The sequence below is a fragment of the Engystomops pustulosus genome, chromosome 11, assembly GCF_040894005.1.
Source record: "Engystomops pustulosus chromosome 11, aEngPut4.maternal, whole genome shotgun sequence".
Lineage (NCBI taxonomy): Eukaryota > Metazoa > Chordata > Amphibia > Anura > Leptodactylidae > Engystomops > Engystomops pustulosus.
In genome coordinates, this window is record NC_092421.1 from 76,596,657 (window position 1) to 76,612,102 (window position 15,446).

General features: G+C 43.0%; 1 protein-coding gene across 3 annotated transcripts in view; it reads left to right on the plus strand.

The window, feature by feature from the left end:
- The window catches only part of LOC140105734 (ovostatin-like), an 82,861-nt gene extending 75,155 nt beyond the window's left edge, over nt 1-7,706 (plus strand). For all 3 annotated transcript variants that reach the window (XM_072129762.1, XM_072129763.1, XM_072129764.1), the window contains 8 exons: nt 796-1,007; nt 1,118-1,330; nt 1,840-1,964; nt 3,058-3,145; nt 3,258-3,326; nt 3,421-3,526; nt 6,069-6,118; nt 7,414-7,706. In XM_072129762.1, coding sequence (XP_071985863.1) covers nt 796-1,007; nt 1,118-1,330; nt 1,840-1,964; nt 3,058-3,145; nt 3,258-3,326; nt 3,421-3,526; nt 6,069-6,118; nt 7,414-7,419 — 869 coding nt within the window. In that variant the 3' untranslated portion in view covers nt 7,420-7,706. The remainder of the gene's footprint in view (nt 1-795; nt 1,008-1,117; nt 1,331-1,839; nt 1,965-3,057; nt 3,146-3,257; nt 3,327-3,420; nt 3,527-6,068; nt 6,119-7,413) is intronic.
- Nucleotides 7,707-15,446: the final 7,740 nt, after the last annotated feature.

Consider the following 15,446-nt stretch of genomic DNA (forward strand, 5'->3'; position numbering starts at 1 on the left):
GTCTAGAGGGTTGGAAAGGAAATACTTTGTACTTTTCAATTCTGATTGTAGGGTGCAGGTGTAGAGGGGCCACACCCAATTGCCACAGGAAATGTTAACACCCAGTTGTCACAAGTCGCTGAGGCATATACAGAAATATTCTCAGAAAGCCTTAAAGGACACCAGACTGTCACCAATGTAATGCCTGACACATTAAGGGGTTAACCGGACCCTTTTTTCTTATCTTCAGGAACGGGCGATACACTGCAGAAACAACTTTATAGTAATATGCTAATGAGCTGCTAAATTATGCACGCCCCCTTCATTAAAGCTCATTTCCTGGTCCCGCCCACCAGCGTATTCATCACCCAGAGCTTGCGCATGCGTGGTAGCTCGACACACTGCGCAACCGCCCGGAGATTGTGATATTTGTGATATATCGCGATATCGCTGGCGCCGGTACATTTCTAGAAAGGGGGTGCGAATAATTTAGCCTGGAAGCGCTGACGTAGACGGCTCATTAGCATATTTCTAGAACGTTGTTTCTTCGCCCATTCCTGAAGAATAGGAAAAACGGTGGCGGTTAACCCCTTAGGTGATGAGCGTTAATATCGGTGACAGTCTACATTGGGGGTAGATGTCCTTTAACAAATCCAATTACTAAATCTGTAGGGACCCTCAGGACCCTTCATGTAAGGGATCCATGGTGGGGGTGGGGGGGGGATGCAAACACATCGATCTATAAATAAATACCTCCATATAGTTCTACTATAATATTAATACACAATGTATATCTGATATTTGTCTTTCCTATAGATGGAGGCATATTCTGGCTATATGAACAATCAATACCAAGTCCATATTATTTCCTATCCAATCGCTACACTACGGCCGATGTGGTCATCACAGCTAACGCTATGTTGGGCTTCCTGATGGGCTCTGGAGATTTGGATTTGGATTTCCTTGCCCAAATATCCTACTGGTTGTGTGAAATTCAGGGCGGCACTGGTGGTTGGACATCAACAGTGGTAAATGAAGGCTAAAGAAAGACCCTGCTCAATATTTTTTGATATATATTTTTTTTGTCCTTAAAATATCCAAATTGGAGCACAATATTAATTTTGTCTCTTTCTAATAGGACACAATAGTGGTCGTCGAAGCCCTAACTATCTTCGGCAAAATTGTCTATGTGGAAAACATCAATGTTGAGGTTACTGTGACTTCAGGAGACAATGTAGTCGCTCACATCACGGCCACCAATGTGAACAGACTGGTGCTTCAGAGAGTCCTACTGCCTGGACCTGGGACTTTCTCAGTTTCCGTTGCCGGAGTGGGAAACCCCCAGATACAGGTAAGATTTGCCTTCTTGTCGCAATATCTACATAATGGGAGTCATTTACTAAGGGCCCGAATCGCGTTTTTTCCGGCGGGTTTGCACGAATTTTTCAGTTTTGCGACGATTTTCCCTGTATTGCCCCGGGATTTTGGCGCACGCGATCGGATTGTGGCGCATCGGCGCCGGCATGCACGCGACGGAAATCGTGGTGGGGGGGGGCGTGGCCATACGAAAACCCGACGGATTCAGAAAAACCGTCCTGGTGGACGTCGGAGGAACTACTTTAGTGAATCGCCTGAAGACCCGAATCCACCGCAGAGAACGCACCGCTGGATCGCGAATGGACCGGGTAAGTAAATCTGCCCCACTATTTCAGGTCAATTCTTTACTGTGGACATTTCAGTTTGGCCAAGTTCAGATAATTCGGAAGTGAAACGAGCAACTTCTCATGATATATTGTGATAACGCAAAATTATATTGACAAAGAACCTTGACAAATCCTGAGCATGGGTTTCTCTCTATAGTTTATAGCAGATTTCCACAGGAAGGTATCAAACGACGGCAACCTCATCTCTCTGACAGTCACTACGGAGGCTGAGAGCTGTACCGATGGAGTAGCTCCAGTCATCAACATCACAGTCTGTGCCACGTAAGTCCCTGCAGCTCATACTCCTCCCTCTCCCTACATTACAATCCTCCATGGTGACTCGTTTTGAAGGCTACGTCATTTATAGTTTCATAGTTTCATAGTTTATACGGTTGAAAAAAGACACTTGTCCATCAAGTTCAACCAAGGAAGGGTAGGGATTGGATGAGGAAGGGATTTAGGGGAAACAATTCTATATAACACAACCATCAATGTTATTTAGGTGTAAAAAGGCATCTAGACCCTTCTTGAAGCTCTCTGCTGTCCCTGCTGTGACCAGCGCCTGAGCTCGGCTATTCCACAGATTGACAGTTCTCATAGTAAAGAAGCCCTGTCGCCTCCGGTGATTAAACCTTGTTTTCTCCAGACAGAGACAGTGCCCCCTCGTCTTTTGATTTGATTTCATCTGAAACAACTTACCACCATATTTTTTGTATGGACCATTCATATATTTATATAAATTAATCATGTCCCCTCGTAGTCGTCTCTTTTCCAGACTAAATAAATCTAGTTGTTTTAATCTTTCCTCATAACTAAGACCCTCCGTACCCCTTATCATTTTTGTGGCTTTACGTTGAACCCCCTCCAGCTCCAGGGAATCCTTTTTATGGACCGGAGCCCAGAACTGAACAGCATATTCCAGGTGAGGCCGAACCAGTGCCTTGTACAGGGGTAATATTACATCCCTATCACGAGAGTCCATACCACTTTTGATACATGACAAGATCAAAAAGCCTTCTAAAAGCCATAAATTTTGTGCCCCGGTTTGGAAATTTCCATCTTTCTATAATGGTGGCCTTGGCCATGGAAAGTATTGGGTGTAGGAGCTTCACTTTTCTCCACGCACTTCAATAATCTCATGGCGTCCATGGTATAAGAGTTCTGCTTTGGTTGGTTCGAACAAGGACCTGTTCATAGCAAGGTCATTGTGATCATTACAGTAAGTTGTCACCCTCCACCTGCCCAGTCTACTATGGCGACAAACTTTCTACGTAATGTAGAAGTCGATGCCACTATATATACACCACTCGTGGTCACCTGAAGACCAGAACATGGAATCATTTTCTTATATCTTTTCTCAATTTCCCTTTTTTAGTTACACGGGTGAAGGAGAAACCAATATGGTATATTTTGACGTAAAGATTTTAACTGGATATTCACCCAACCAGCAGGCAATCTACGATGTGAGTGTCAGGACCTTGGATGAAACCAAGTGTGGTCCTTAGGCCTTTCAGATACTGTTTGACATGAAACTTAAAAGTGATACAATGACCTTATATTATCTTCTCTGATCAGTTGGTGGCCAGTGGACAGTTCTCTGAGTATGGATTGGACGAAAATCATGTTTATCTTTATCTGGAAAAAGTAAGTCTGCGAGAACTTTTCTTCCATCCTCTTCTAACTTCCCAATCAATGAAATCAGTGAATATCGAGTGTAACATTTGTTCTTATTGTACAGATGAAACCTAATGAAGAGATCTGCTTCTCCATGGAATGTTTCCTGGACCAAAGAGCAATGCTCTACAGTGGCAGCTCTGTTATCGCAGCGGATTTCTACAATTCCCGTAAGGTTATATACAGTATGGATGATATGAGCCCCACCATTCTCCAGATGTCGCTACACTTGGACACATAACTCGGAGACTGTTTTCCTTACTTGTAGTCCGGTGATGGGTTAGGATAAGGAGCTGAAATGTGCCGTAACGTATATACTGTATCCAGACTCAATACTGATGGTTATGGTAGGAATAAAACACCAGGCTGATGAAGGATTTATGGCACATGGGCCTGGTAGTGTCTGAAGGATCCAGCGTGACCCCATAGGAAGTTACTGGGGAGTTACACTTGGGTCCATTAACTAGTAATGGAAATAAGATGATATGGGTTATCCTAATTCATGGGTCGTTGCCGCATTAGGACGATCTATATCGTCCTGTTGATCTCCAGCAGTAGAGTCGCTGTTACAGACTGCATCTGCTCAGCAAGGAGATCTTTCCTTGCCGCGCAGTTTAACCGCTTAACTGCTGTGATCAAGCACAACCGTGGCAGCTAAGGAGAGAGGCAAAGGGAAAAGGTGTGCCTTATGGGGGGGGGCAATGTGCCTTATGGCGGGGGGTGGGGGCAGTGTGCCTTATGGGGGGGGGGGCAGTGTGCCTTATGGGGGGGGCAGTGTGCCTTATGGGGGGGGGAAGTGTGCCTTTTTGGGGGGGCAGTGTGCCTTATGGGGGTTGGGTAGTGTGCCTTATGGGGGTGGGGCAGTGTGCCTTATGGGGGGGCAGTGTGCCTTATGAAGGGGGCAGTGTGTCTTATGGGTGGGGGGAACAATGAGGCTACGGGGGTGGGGGGAGCAGTGTGTCTTATGGGTGGGGGGAACAATGTGGCTACGGGGGTGGGGGGAGCAGTGTGTCTTATGGGTGGGGGGAACAATGAGGCTACGGGGGTGGGGGGAGCAGTGTGTCTTATGGGTGGGGGGAACAATGAGGCTACGGGGAGCAGTGTGTCTTATGGGTGGGGGGAACAATTTGGCTACGGGGGTGGGGGGAGCAGTTTGTATTATGGCTATGTGTGGCTATGTAGAGGACAGCATTGTGGCTGTGGGGGGAACGGACAGTGTGGCTATGAAGGGGGGGGGGGGTATGACTACCCAGGGGGGGACAGTGTGGCTAATGGAATGTGGCTTGTAGGGGGACAGTGTGGCTACAGGGGGTGGGACAGTGTGGTTACTTTGAGTTGGGGGAGCTACAGTCTTGCTATTGGGGGGAGGCCCACTAAGGGGCCCACTAAGGCTGTGTCGCTCAGGGGCCTACTTAAACCTGGTGCTGGCGCTGCCCCTTACAAAAGAGGTTTTTAATATGATAAAGTAGTAAAACATAAGAAAACCTGTCTATGTTCGCTGTCTCCTTTATCGTACTAATCCTATTTATTATACTGTACGGTGAAGTGCGCTAATTAAAAAAACAAGGGGCAAAACAGCAGTTTTATTCTGTTCCATTGCAGGAAAAAGCTAATAAGTTTGAATCATCAGGCTTTTTTGACCATAAAAATTAACCCATTGGAAAATACAAATCTTACTGCAAAAAACAAGCCCTCACATGCCCATGTCAGATAAAAAAATAAAAATGTTATGTTTTTTGCAATTTGGGCAGGGAAAACGTAAAAAACGGTCCTGAAAAGGGTCCTGGAGGCCGATCCAGGCCGTGTCCTTAAGATTAAAGGAGTCATATGTAACCGACCAGAACAAAACCTAAAATCACTTGGTTTTTGATTCTGTTGGTTTTCCCTTTTGCAGATAAATCACAGAAGCATCTTGATCTCTTTGGGGGTCATTTATCTTTATTTATTGATCTTTTTTATTGTTTTTTCTTCTTCTTTGAGAATTTTTTTGGACGCATCACAATTTTTGCGCTTTTTTTATGGACATTTTGAAATGTCCGCCAGACATTTGTTTTTCGCCGGTAGGAGACATTTATCTTCTATTCACAGATGGCATTTATCATTTCAAATTGTCTCAAATTTGCGACATTTTTGGATGCAAAAAAATTCAACCTTAAAGGAAATCTACCATCAGGATTATGGATTATAAACCAAGTATACTTACATGCTGCAATGTGACCCTCTTTGTCAGGATCTGGTATTCTTTTAGCTTTTTATGCCTTTGTTTTTAAGAAAAAAAAAGCGTACAAAATTATGCAAATGATCCTGAGGGGCTCCACTCTCCATAAAAGTTAATGGAGACTAGAGCCCCTCAGGCTCATTTGCATAGTTTTTAAAGCATATTTTCTTAAAAATGAAGGGCATAAGAAGTTAAAAGAAGAGCAGATCCTGATAAAGGGGTCACTTGGTTTATAATCCATGATCCTGATGGTAGATGTCCTTAAAGGAAAACTTAGACTATGGAAAGAAATGACTTGAGACATTTCAGTGACATTTTTGAGACATTTGTGACAAATTAAAAAAAAATTAACACAAGGGAAAAAAAACGACATTGATAAATTAGCAAAGAAACAGGGAGAAGATAAATGACCCCCTATTTTTTTCTTTATGGCAATTCAAGACCATTGTCTATTACTCAATGTATTGAATATTTATTGTTCTTGTCATTTGTAGGTGTTGCAGCTTCTCAAAGCTACAGCTATCCCTGCGCACCTAATGCTTTGGTAAGAAAACTTTCCTAATATTATAGATTTGTAAGTTATATTCATCACATCCAAGAAAATAGGACATTTCTCACAGCCGGTAATGTCAGTAGGCTGCCTCTACAGCCCTTGTCATTTTGGTTGTGATTAGAGAGGAGCGAGCACTAAAATGCTCGGGTGCTCGTTATTCGAGACAAACTTTTCCAGATGCTCGAGTGCTCGTCTCGAATAACGAGCCCCATTGAAGTCAATGGGAGACTCAAGCATTTATCAAAGGGACCATTGTTCGGGAATAAAATGTGTTAATTAACTGAAAAAGAATGTCTTCTGATAAGTTATCAGATGTATGCAAACATCTGCAGTCTATTCTTCACTGTTCCGCGCGTATATTATCTCCCGACAAGTTAGCAGATGTGAAGAACAGTGAAGAATAGAATAAAAACAGTGAACACAGTGACCACAGGATCATTTAAGAGAAAAACACAGTGCAGAATAGATTGCAGATGTTCGGCACATCTGCTTACTTGTCGGGAGATACGCTGTCCCAGGATCCGCTGCTCTTCTTCCACTGAAGTCTCCCCGATCTCTCCGTGCTGCCCGATGTCTCCCTGCTGCCCGATGTCTCCGTGCTGCCCCATGTCTCCCTGCTGCCCCATGTCTCCGTGCTGCCCCATGTCTCCGTGCTGCCCCATGTCTCCGTGCTGCCCCATGTCTCCGTGCTGCCCCATGTCTCCGTGCTGCCCCATGTCTCCGTGCTGCCCCATGTCTCCGTGCTGCCCCATGTCTCCCTGCTGCCCCATGTCTCCATGCTGCCCCATGTCTCCGTGCTGCCGCTTCCCCGGTGTCTCTGTGCTGCGGCTCCCTGGTGTCTCTGTGCTGCTGCTCCCCGGTGTCTCTGTCCTGCTCACCGTGTTCTTCACACATATATATTGTTCTTCACATAGTATTTTGTTCGCACCGTTCCACGCGTATCTCCCGACAAGTAAGCAGATGTGCCGAACATCTGTAATCTATTCTTCACTGTGTTCTTCACTGTGTTTTTCACTTAAATGATCCCGTGGTCACTGTGTTCACTGTTTTTATTCTATTCTTCATTGTTCTTCACTGTGTTTTTTTAATTAAATGCTCGATCTCGAGCAGGGGAAATATTCGTTCGAGCAACGAGCCGTTTCGAGTACCTTAATACTCGAGCGAGCATCAAGCTCATCTCTAGTTGTGATATACAATGTAACTTTTTGAGTGTTTTATATGTTATTAGACATGTTAGGAACCATAAACCCATCTGATAATAACTGGTTATGTGTCTCTTTCTCTAGGAGTAATCTTGTTGGCTTCAGTCTGGGATCACATATTGGGATATAAGATATCCTGCTACACTTACAATAGTTGTAGATCTTAGTGATCACATTGTAAGACTGAAACTTCGATGAGAAGAACTGATGGATACAAAAAAAAAAAGATTTCCCAGCATGCATTTAGGGCTTTTGTGCTTTGCAGATACAAGATTAGATTTTGATTCAACCATGAATGGAGGTGACTTTTCGCTATTCTCATGGTCTCATATGTAATAATCAATCTTTATTGAATAAATTACGCATTTTAGTCTCCAGTGTTGTGCCCGGCTTTCATTTTTGCTTGGATAAGTTTCTTGAAATACACAGAGATATCTATTAAGCTCGGCTCACGGCCCCGTGGACAAGCTCTAAACATCTAGAGAAGGTTCATCTATCATTGAGAACCTGGACATGCGACACGTTGGCCAATAAAGATGGGGTCAGTAAGAGAGGACTAGAAATACCGGATATAGTGCCAGGACATTCCGCAAGTAGAAAGCCAAACCAATCCAGGTAAAAACAAGTCCTCAGGCAGATAGAATGTATCGAAATGTAGAGGAGATGCTCCAACTAGCACCAGGTAAGGACCACTGATGGCTTATTCTTAGCTATTTTCTTATCAAAATACCCATCAAGTACAAGCAGTATCAGAACAGCACCACACTGGACCGGAGGTAAGGACAGAGGAACGTCTTGTTTTTAACCTCCTGGGGGCAATTAAGGAGAAATTCAATAAATATCAACCTCTTTGGGCATTAGGTGCCACATAGTCCATAAAGTCCAACAGAAGAAGTAGATGGAGGGGAAGGACAGATACTCGTCTGGAATGAATGTGACGTGACATGACGTGTGCAGGTGGGATGGACCCTCACTTCATTTTAAGAAAAAAACTTAAACTAGAGGAGACATTGTACCTCTCACGTGACGTCACTTACCTCTCTTATGCTGCCAGCATGGGAGAGGGAGGTTGTCCAAGCCTTCTAGGGGGTCCATGTCCACTCACACCACCCACCAAATTTATGCTGAGAAGGACCTTCACCCATGAAATAGACATGTACACAAGAGCAATTTCAAGACTTTTGAAGGTCCTTGAGAAGGTTGTTTGAGAATTTATGAAATCAAGTCAAGAAATTAATAATTGGCAAATGGAAGCTGTGAGCTACCAATGCAAAATGGCCATGAAGTAGGAGACCAAAAAGTGACAGAGTAGTGATAAGCTGAGTGCTGACGGGTTTAGTGCATAAAGCTATCATATTGGCCTGGTTGGGTGAGTACAATATGGTATGGAAGATCTTCACTAACCGGCACAGATCCGTGACCTTGACACCTTGGAGCACCTTAGTGGTGGACTAGAAAACAGAATGCAAGACAAAGTTTTCTCGTCCGACATCAGTGTCTATCTTCAGCATTGCTCTTTTGGATGAATGGGCAAAACTTTGGCACATACCTTCTAACATCCTGTAATGGGGACACCGGACAACAAACAAAACAGATCCCCAACAGCCTGGCATGCTCGCATCTGCAAATGGTAGGCGATGCGGTACAACCACAAAGAAGGTCCCTCCCTGCACTAGTATGGACATGTAACAAGACATATAAATGAAACTAAGGGAGGGTCAACAATCAGAGCTAGTATATAAAGTACAGAATGCATACACAGAAAAATAGTCAAGAATGTAAGCCAAGTATTAAAAAACCAGTAGAGACTCATAGCACAGACAAGAAAGCTAGCAAGAAAATCTTTAATCAGCAATCAGGACAGCGCACGCAGGGAGCCAGGTGGGCTGGGCAGAGCTCTGATAATTAGAGTTAACCATTGCTGGCTCAGAGCAAAGATTGCAGAAAGATTGCAGATTGCGTTTGAGGTGGATTCAACCAGGGTGGAGGGTGGTAAAGTAAGCCAAGAGGGCTGGAGCAAAATTGCAAAATTGTGCAATGATGCAAGGACTTCAGTGTCAGAAAAGGCAGCCTAGTGGATCCTGCTCTCCCTAACAGCCCGAGGAGCAGACCAGCTAGTAGTGGGTGAGCTTAAGGTTGAGCTTAAGGTTCTGGAATTAGAGGAACAGTTAGATGTTGTTGGTGCAGCGGAGACATGGCTCGATGAAGCACATGATTGGCGCATTAATATTCAAGGTTTTAAACTCTTTATGTATGTATGTCTATATGTAATAGGAGGGGAGGTGGTGTATGAGTATATGTAATAGGAGGGGAGGTGGTGTATGAGTATATGTAATAGGAGGGGAGGTGGTGTATGAGTATATGTAATAGGAGAGGAGGTGGTGTATGTGTATATGTAATAGGAGAGGAGGTGGTGTATGTGTATATGTAATAGGAGAGGAGGTGGTGTATGAGTATATGTAATTGGAGAGGAGGTGGTGAATGCATATATGTAATAGGAGAGGAGGTGGTGTATGTATATATGTAATAGGAGAGGAGGTGGTGTATGTGTATATGTAATAGGAGAGGAGGTGGTGTATGTGTATATGTAATAGGAGAGGAGGTGGTGAATGCATATATGTAATAGGAGAGGAGGTGGTGTATGTGTATATGTAATAGGAGAGGAGGTGGTGTATGTGTATATGTAATAGGAGGTGAGGTGGTGTATGTATATAGGTAATAGGAGAGGAGGTGGTGTATGTATATATGTAATAGGAGGGGAGGTGGTGTATGTGTACATGTAATAGGAGAGGAGGTGGTGTATGTGTATATGTAATAGGAGAGGAGGTGGTGTATGTGTATATGTAATAAAAGGGGAGGTGGTGTATGTGTATATGTAATAGGAGAGGAGGTGGTGTATGTAAAAATGTAATAGAGGGGGAAGTGGTGTATGTGTATATGTAATAGGAGGGGAGGTGTTGTATGTATATATGTAATAGGAGGGGAGGTGGTGTACGTGTATATGTAATAGGAGGTGAGGTGGTGTATGTGTATATGTAATAGGAGAGGAGGTGGTGTATGTGTATATGTAATAGGAGGGGAGGTGGTGTATGTATATATGTAATAGGAGGGGAGGTGGTGTATGTGTATATGTAATAGGAGAGGAGGTGGTGTATGTGTATATGTAATAGGAGGGGAGGTGGTGTATGTGTATATATGTAATAGGAGGGGAGGTGGTGTATGTGTATATGTAATAGGAGGGGAGGTGGTGTATGTATATATGTAATAGGAGGGGAGGTGGTGTATGTGTATATGTAATAGGAGAGGAGGTGGTGTATGTGTATATATGTAATAGGAGAGGAGGTGGTGTATGTGTATATGTAATAGGAGGGCGGTGGTGTATGTGTATATATGTAATAGGAGGGGAGGTGGTGTATGTGTATATGTAACAGGAGTTGAGGTGGTGTATGTGTATATGTAATAGGAGGGGAGGTGGTGTATGTGTATATGTAATAGGAGAGGAGGTGGTGTATATGTATAAGTAATAGGAGAGGAGGTGGTGTATGTATATATGTAATAGGAGGGGAGTTGGTGTATGTGTATATGTAATAGGAGGGGAGGTGGTGTACGTGTATATGTAATAGGAGAGGAGGTGGTGTATGTGTATATGTAATAGGAGAGGAGGTGGTGTATGTATATATGTAATAGGAGGGGAGTTGGTGTATGTGTATATGTAATAGAAGGGGAGGTGGCGTATCTGTTAATGTAATAGGAGGGGAGGTGTTGTATATGCATATTTAAAAGAAGGGGAGGTGGTGTATGTGTATATGTAATAGGAGGTGAGGTGGTGTATGTATATAGGTAATAGGAGAGGAGGTGGTGTATGTATATATGTAATAGGAGTGGAGGTGGTGTATGTGTACATGTAATAGGAGAGGAGGTGGTGTATGTGTATATGTAATAGGAGAGGAGGTGGTGTATGTGTATATGTAATAAGAGGGGAGGTGGTGTATGTGTATATGTAATAGGAGAGGAGGTGGTGTATGTGTATATGTAATAGGAGGGGAGGTGGTGTATGTATAAATGTAATAGAGGGGGAAGTGGTGTATGTGTATATGTAATAGGAGGGGAGGTGTTGTATGTATATATGTAATAGGAGGGGAGGTGGTGTATGTGTATATGTAATAGGAGAGGAGGTGGTGTATGAGTATATGTAATAGGAGAGGAGGTGGTGTATGTGTATATGTAATAGGAGGGGAGGTGGTGTATGTGTATATGTAATAGAAGGGGAGGTGGCGTATCTGTTAATGTAATAGGAGGGGAGGTGTTGTATATGCATATTTAAAAGAAGAGGAGGTGGTGTATGTGTATATGTAATAGGAGGGGAGGTGGTGTTTGTTTACATGTAATAGGAAAGAAGGTGGTGTATGTGTATATGTAATAGGAGGGGAGGTGGTGTATGTATATATGTAATAGGAGGGGAGGTGGTGTATGTGTATATGTAATAGGAGGGGAGGTGGTGTATGTGTATATGTAATAGGAGAGGAGGTGGTGTATGTATATATGTAATAGGAGGGGAGGTGGTGTATGTGTATATGTAATAGGAGGGGAGGTGGTGTATGTGTATATGTAATAGGAGGGGAGGTGTTGTATGTATATATGTAATAGGAGGGGAGGTGGTGTATGTGTATATGTAATAGGAGAAGAGGTGGTGTATGTGTATATGTAATAGGAGAGGAGGTGGTGTATGTGTATATGTAATAGGAGGGGAGGTGGTGTATGTGTATATGTAATAGAGGGGAGGTGGCGTATCTGTTAATGTAATAGGAGGGGAGGTGTTGTATATGCATATTTAAAAGAAGGGGAGGTGGTGTATGTGTATATGTAATAGGAGGGGAGGTGGTGTTTGTTTACATGTAATAGGAGAGAAGGTGGTGTATGTATGTAATAGGAGGGGAGGTGGTGTATGTGTATATGTAATAGGAGAGGAGGTGGTGTATGTATATATGTAATAGGAGGGGAGGCGGTGTATGTGTATATGTAATAGGAGGGGAGGTGGTGTATGTGTATATGTAATAGGAGGGGAGGTGGTATATGTGTGAATGTAGTAGCAGGGGAGATGGTGTGTGTATATATGTAATAAGAGAAGAGGTGGTATATGTGTATATGTAATAGGAGGGGAGGTGGTGTACGTGTATATGTAATAGGAGAGGAGGTGGTGTATGTGTATATGTAATAGGAGAGGAGGTGGTGTATGTGTATATGTAATAGGAGAGGAGGTGGTGAATGCATTATATGTAATAGGAGAGGCGGTGGTGTATGTGTATATGTAATAGGAGAGGAGGTGGTGAATGCATATATGTAATTGGAGAGGAGGTGGTGTATGTGTATATGTAATAGGAGGTGAGGTGGTGTATGTATATAGGTAATAGGAGAGGAGGTGGTGTATGTATATATGTAATAGGAGGGGAGGTGGTGTATGTGTACATGTAATAGGAGAGGAGGTGGTGTATGTGTATATGTAATAGGAGAGGAGGTGGTGTATGTGTATATGTAATAAGAGGGGAGGTGGTGTATGTGTATATGTAATAGGGGAGGAGGTGGTGTATGTGTATATGTAATAGGAGGGGAGGTGGTGTATGTGTATATGTAATAGGAGGGGAGGTGGTGTATGTATAAATGTAATAGAGGGGGAAGTGGTGTATGTGTATATGTAATAGGAGGGGAGGTGTTGTTTGTTTACATGTAATAGGAGAGAAGGTGGTGTATGTATGTAATAGGAGGGGAGGTGGTGTATGTGTATATGTAATAGGAGGGGAGGTGTTGTATGTATATATGTAATAGGAGGGGAGGTGGTGTATGTGTATATGTAATAGGAGAGGAGGTGGTGTATGTGTATATGTAATAGGAGAGGAGGTGGTGTATGTGTATATGTAATAGGAGAGGAGGTGGTGTATGTGTATATGTAATAGGAGGGGAGGTGGTGTATGTGTATATGTAATAGGAGGGGAGGTGGTGTATGTGTATATGTAATAGGAGAGGAGGTGGTGTATGTGTATATGTAATAGGAGGGGAGGTGGTGTATGTGTATATGTAATAGAAGGGGAGGTGGCGTATCTGTTAATGTAATAGGAGGGGAGGTGTTGTATATGCATATTTAAAAGAAGGGGAGGTGGTGTATGTGTATATGTAATAGGAGGGGAGGTGGTGTTTGTTTATATGTAATAGGAGGGGAGGTGGTGTATGTGTATATGTAATAGGAGGGGAGGTGGTGTATGTGTATATGTAATAGGAGGGGAGGTGGTATATGTGTGAATGTAGTAGCAGGGGAGATGGTGTGTGTATATATGTAAAAAGAGAAGAGGTGGTATATGTGTATATGTAATAGGAGGGGAGGTGGTGTACGTGTATATGTAATAGGAGAGGAGGTGGTGTATGTGTATATGTAATAGGAGAGGAGGTGGTGTATGTGTATATGTAATAGGAGAGGAGGTGGTGAATGCATATATGTAATAGGAGAGGAGGTGGTGTATGTGTATATGTAATAGGAGAGGAGGTGGTGAATGCATATATGTAATTATAGAGGAGGTGGTGTATGTGTATAATGTAATAGGAGGTGAGGTGGTGTATGTATATAGGTAATAGGAGAGGAGGTGGTGTATGTATATATGTAATAGGAGGGGAGGTGGTGTATGTGTAAATGTAATAGGAGAGGAGGTGGTGTATGTGTATATGTAATAGGAGAGGAGGTGGTGTATGTGTATATGTAATAAGAGGGGAGGTGGTGTATGTGTATATGTAATAGGAGAGGAGGTGGTGTATGTGTATATGTAATAGGAGGGGAGGTGGTGTATGTGTATATGTAATAGGAGGGGAGGTGGTGTATGTATAAATGTAATAGAGGGGGAAGTGGTGTATGTGTATATGTAATAGGAGAGGAGTGTTGTATGTGTATATATAGATAGAGAGGAGGTGGTGTATGTATATATGTAATAGGAGGGGAGGTGGTGTATGTGTATATGTAATAGGAGGGGAGGTGGTGTATGTGTATAGTAATAGGAGGGGAGGTGTTGTACGTGTATATGTAATAGGAGAGGAGGTGGTGTATGTGTATATGTAATAGGAGAGGAGTGGTGTATGTGTATATGTAATAGGAGAGGAGGTGGTGAATGCATATATGTAATAGGAGAGGAGGTGGTGTATGTGTATATGTAATAGGAGAGGAGGTGGTGAATGCATATATGTAATTAGAGAGGAGGTGGTGTATGTGTATATGTAATAGGAGGTGAGGTGTGTATGTATATAGGTAATAGGAGAGGAGGTGGTGTATGTATATATGTAATAGGAGGGAGGTGGTGTATGTGTACATGTAATAGGAGAGGAGGTGGTGTATGTGTATATGTAATAGGAGAGGAGGTGGTGTATGTGTATATGTAATAAGAGGGGAGGTGGTGTATGTGTATATGTAATAGGAGAGGAGGTGTTGAATAGAGGGAGGAGGTGTATGTGTATATGTATAGGAGGGGAGTTGTTGTATGTATATATGTAATAGGAGGGTAGGTGGTGTATGTGTATATGTAATAGAGAGGAGGTGGTGTATGAGTCTATGTAATAGGAGAGGAGGTGTGTATTGTACATGTAATAGGAGAGGAGGTGGTGTATGTGTATGTGTAATAGGAGGGGAGGTGGTGTATGTGTATATGTAATAGAAGGGGAGGTGGCGTATCTGTTAATGAAATAGGAGGGGAGGTGTTGTATATGCATATTTAAAAGAAGGGGAGGTGGTGTATGTGTATATGTAATAGGAGGAGTTGTGTTTGTTTACATGTAATAGGAGAGAGGTGGTGTATGTATGTAATAGGAGGGGAGGTGGTGTATGTGTATATGTAATAGGAGAGGAGGTGGTGTATGTATATATGTAATAGGAGGGGAGGTGGTGTATGTGTATATGTAATAGGAGGGGAGGTGGTGTATGTGTATATGTAATAGGAGGGGAGGTGTTGTATGTATATATGTAATAGGAGGGGAGGTGGTGTATGTGTATATGTAATAGGAGAGGAGGTGGTGTATGTGTATATGTAATAGGAGAGGAGGTGGTGTATGTGTATATGTAATAGGAGGGGAGGTGGTGTATGTGT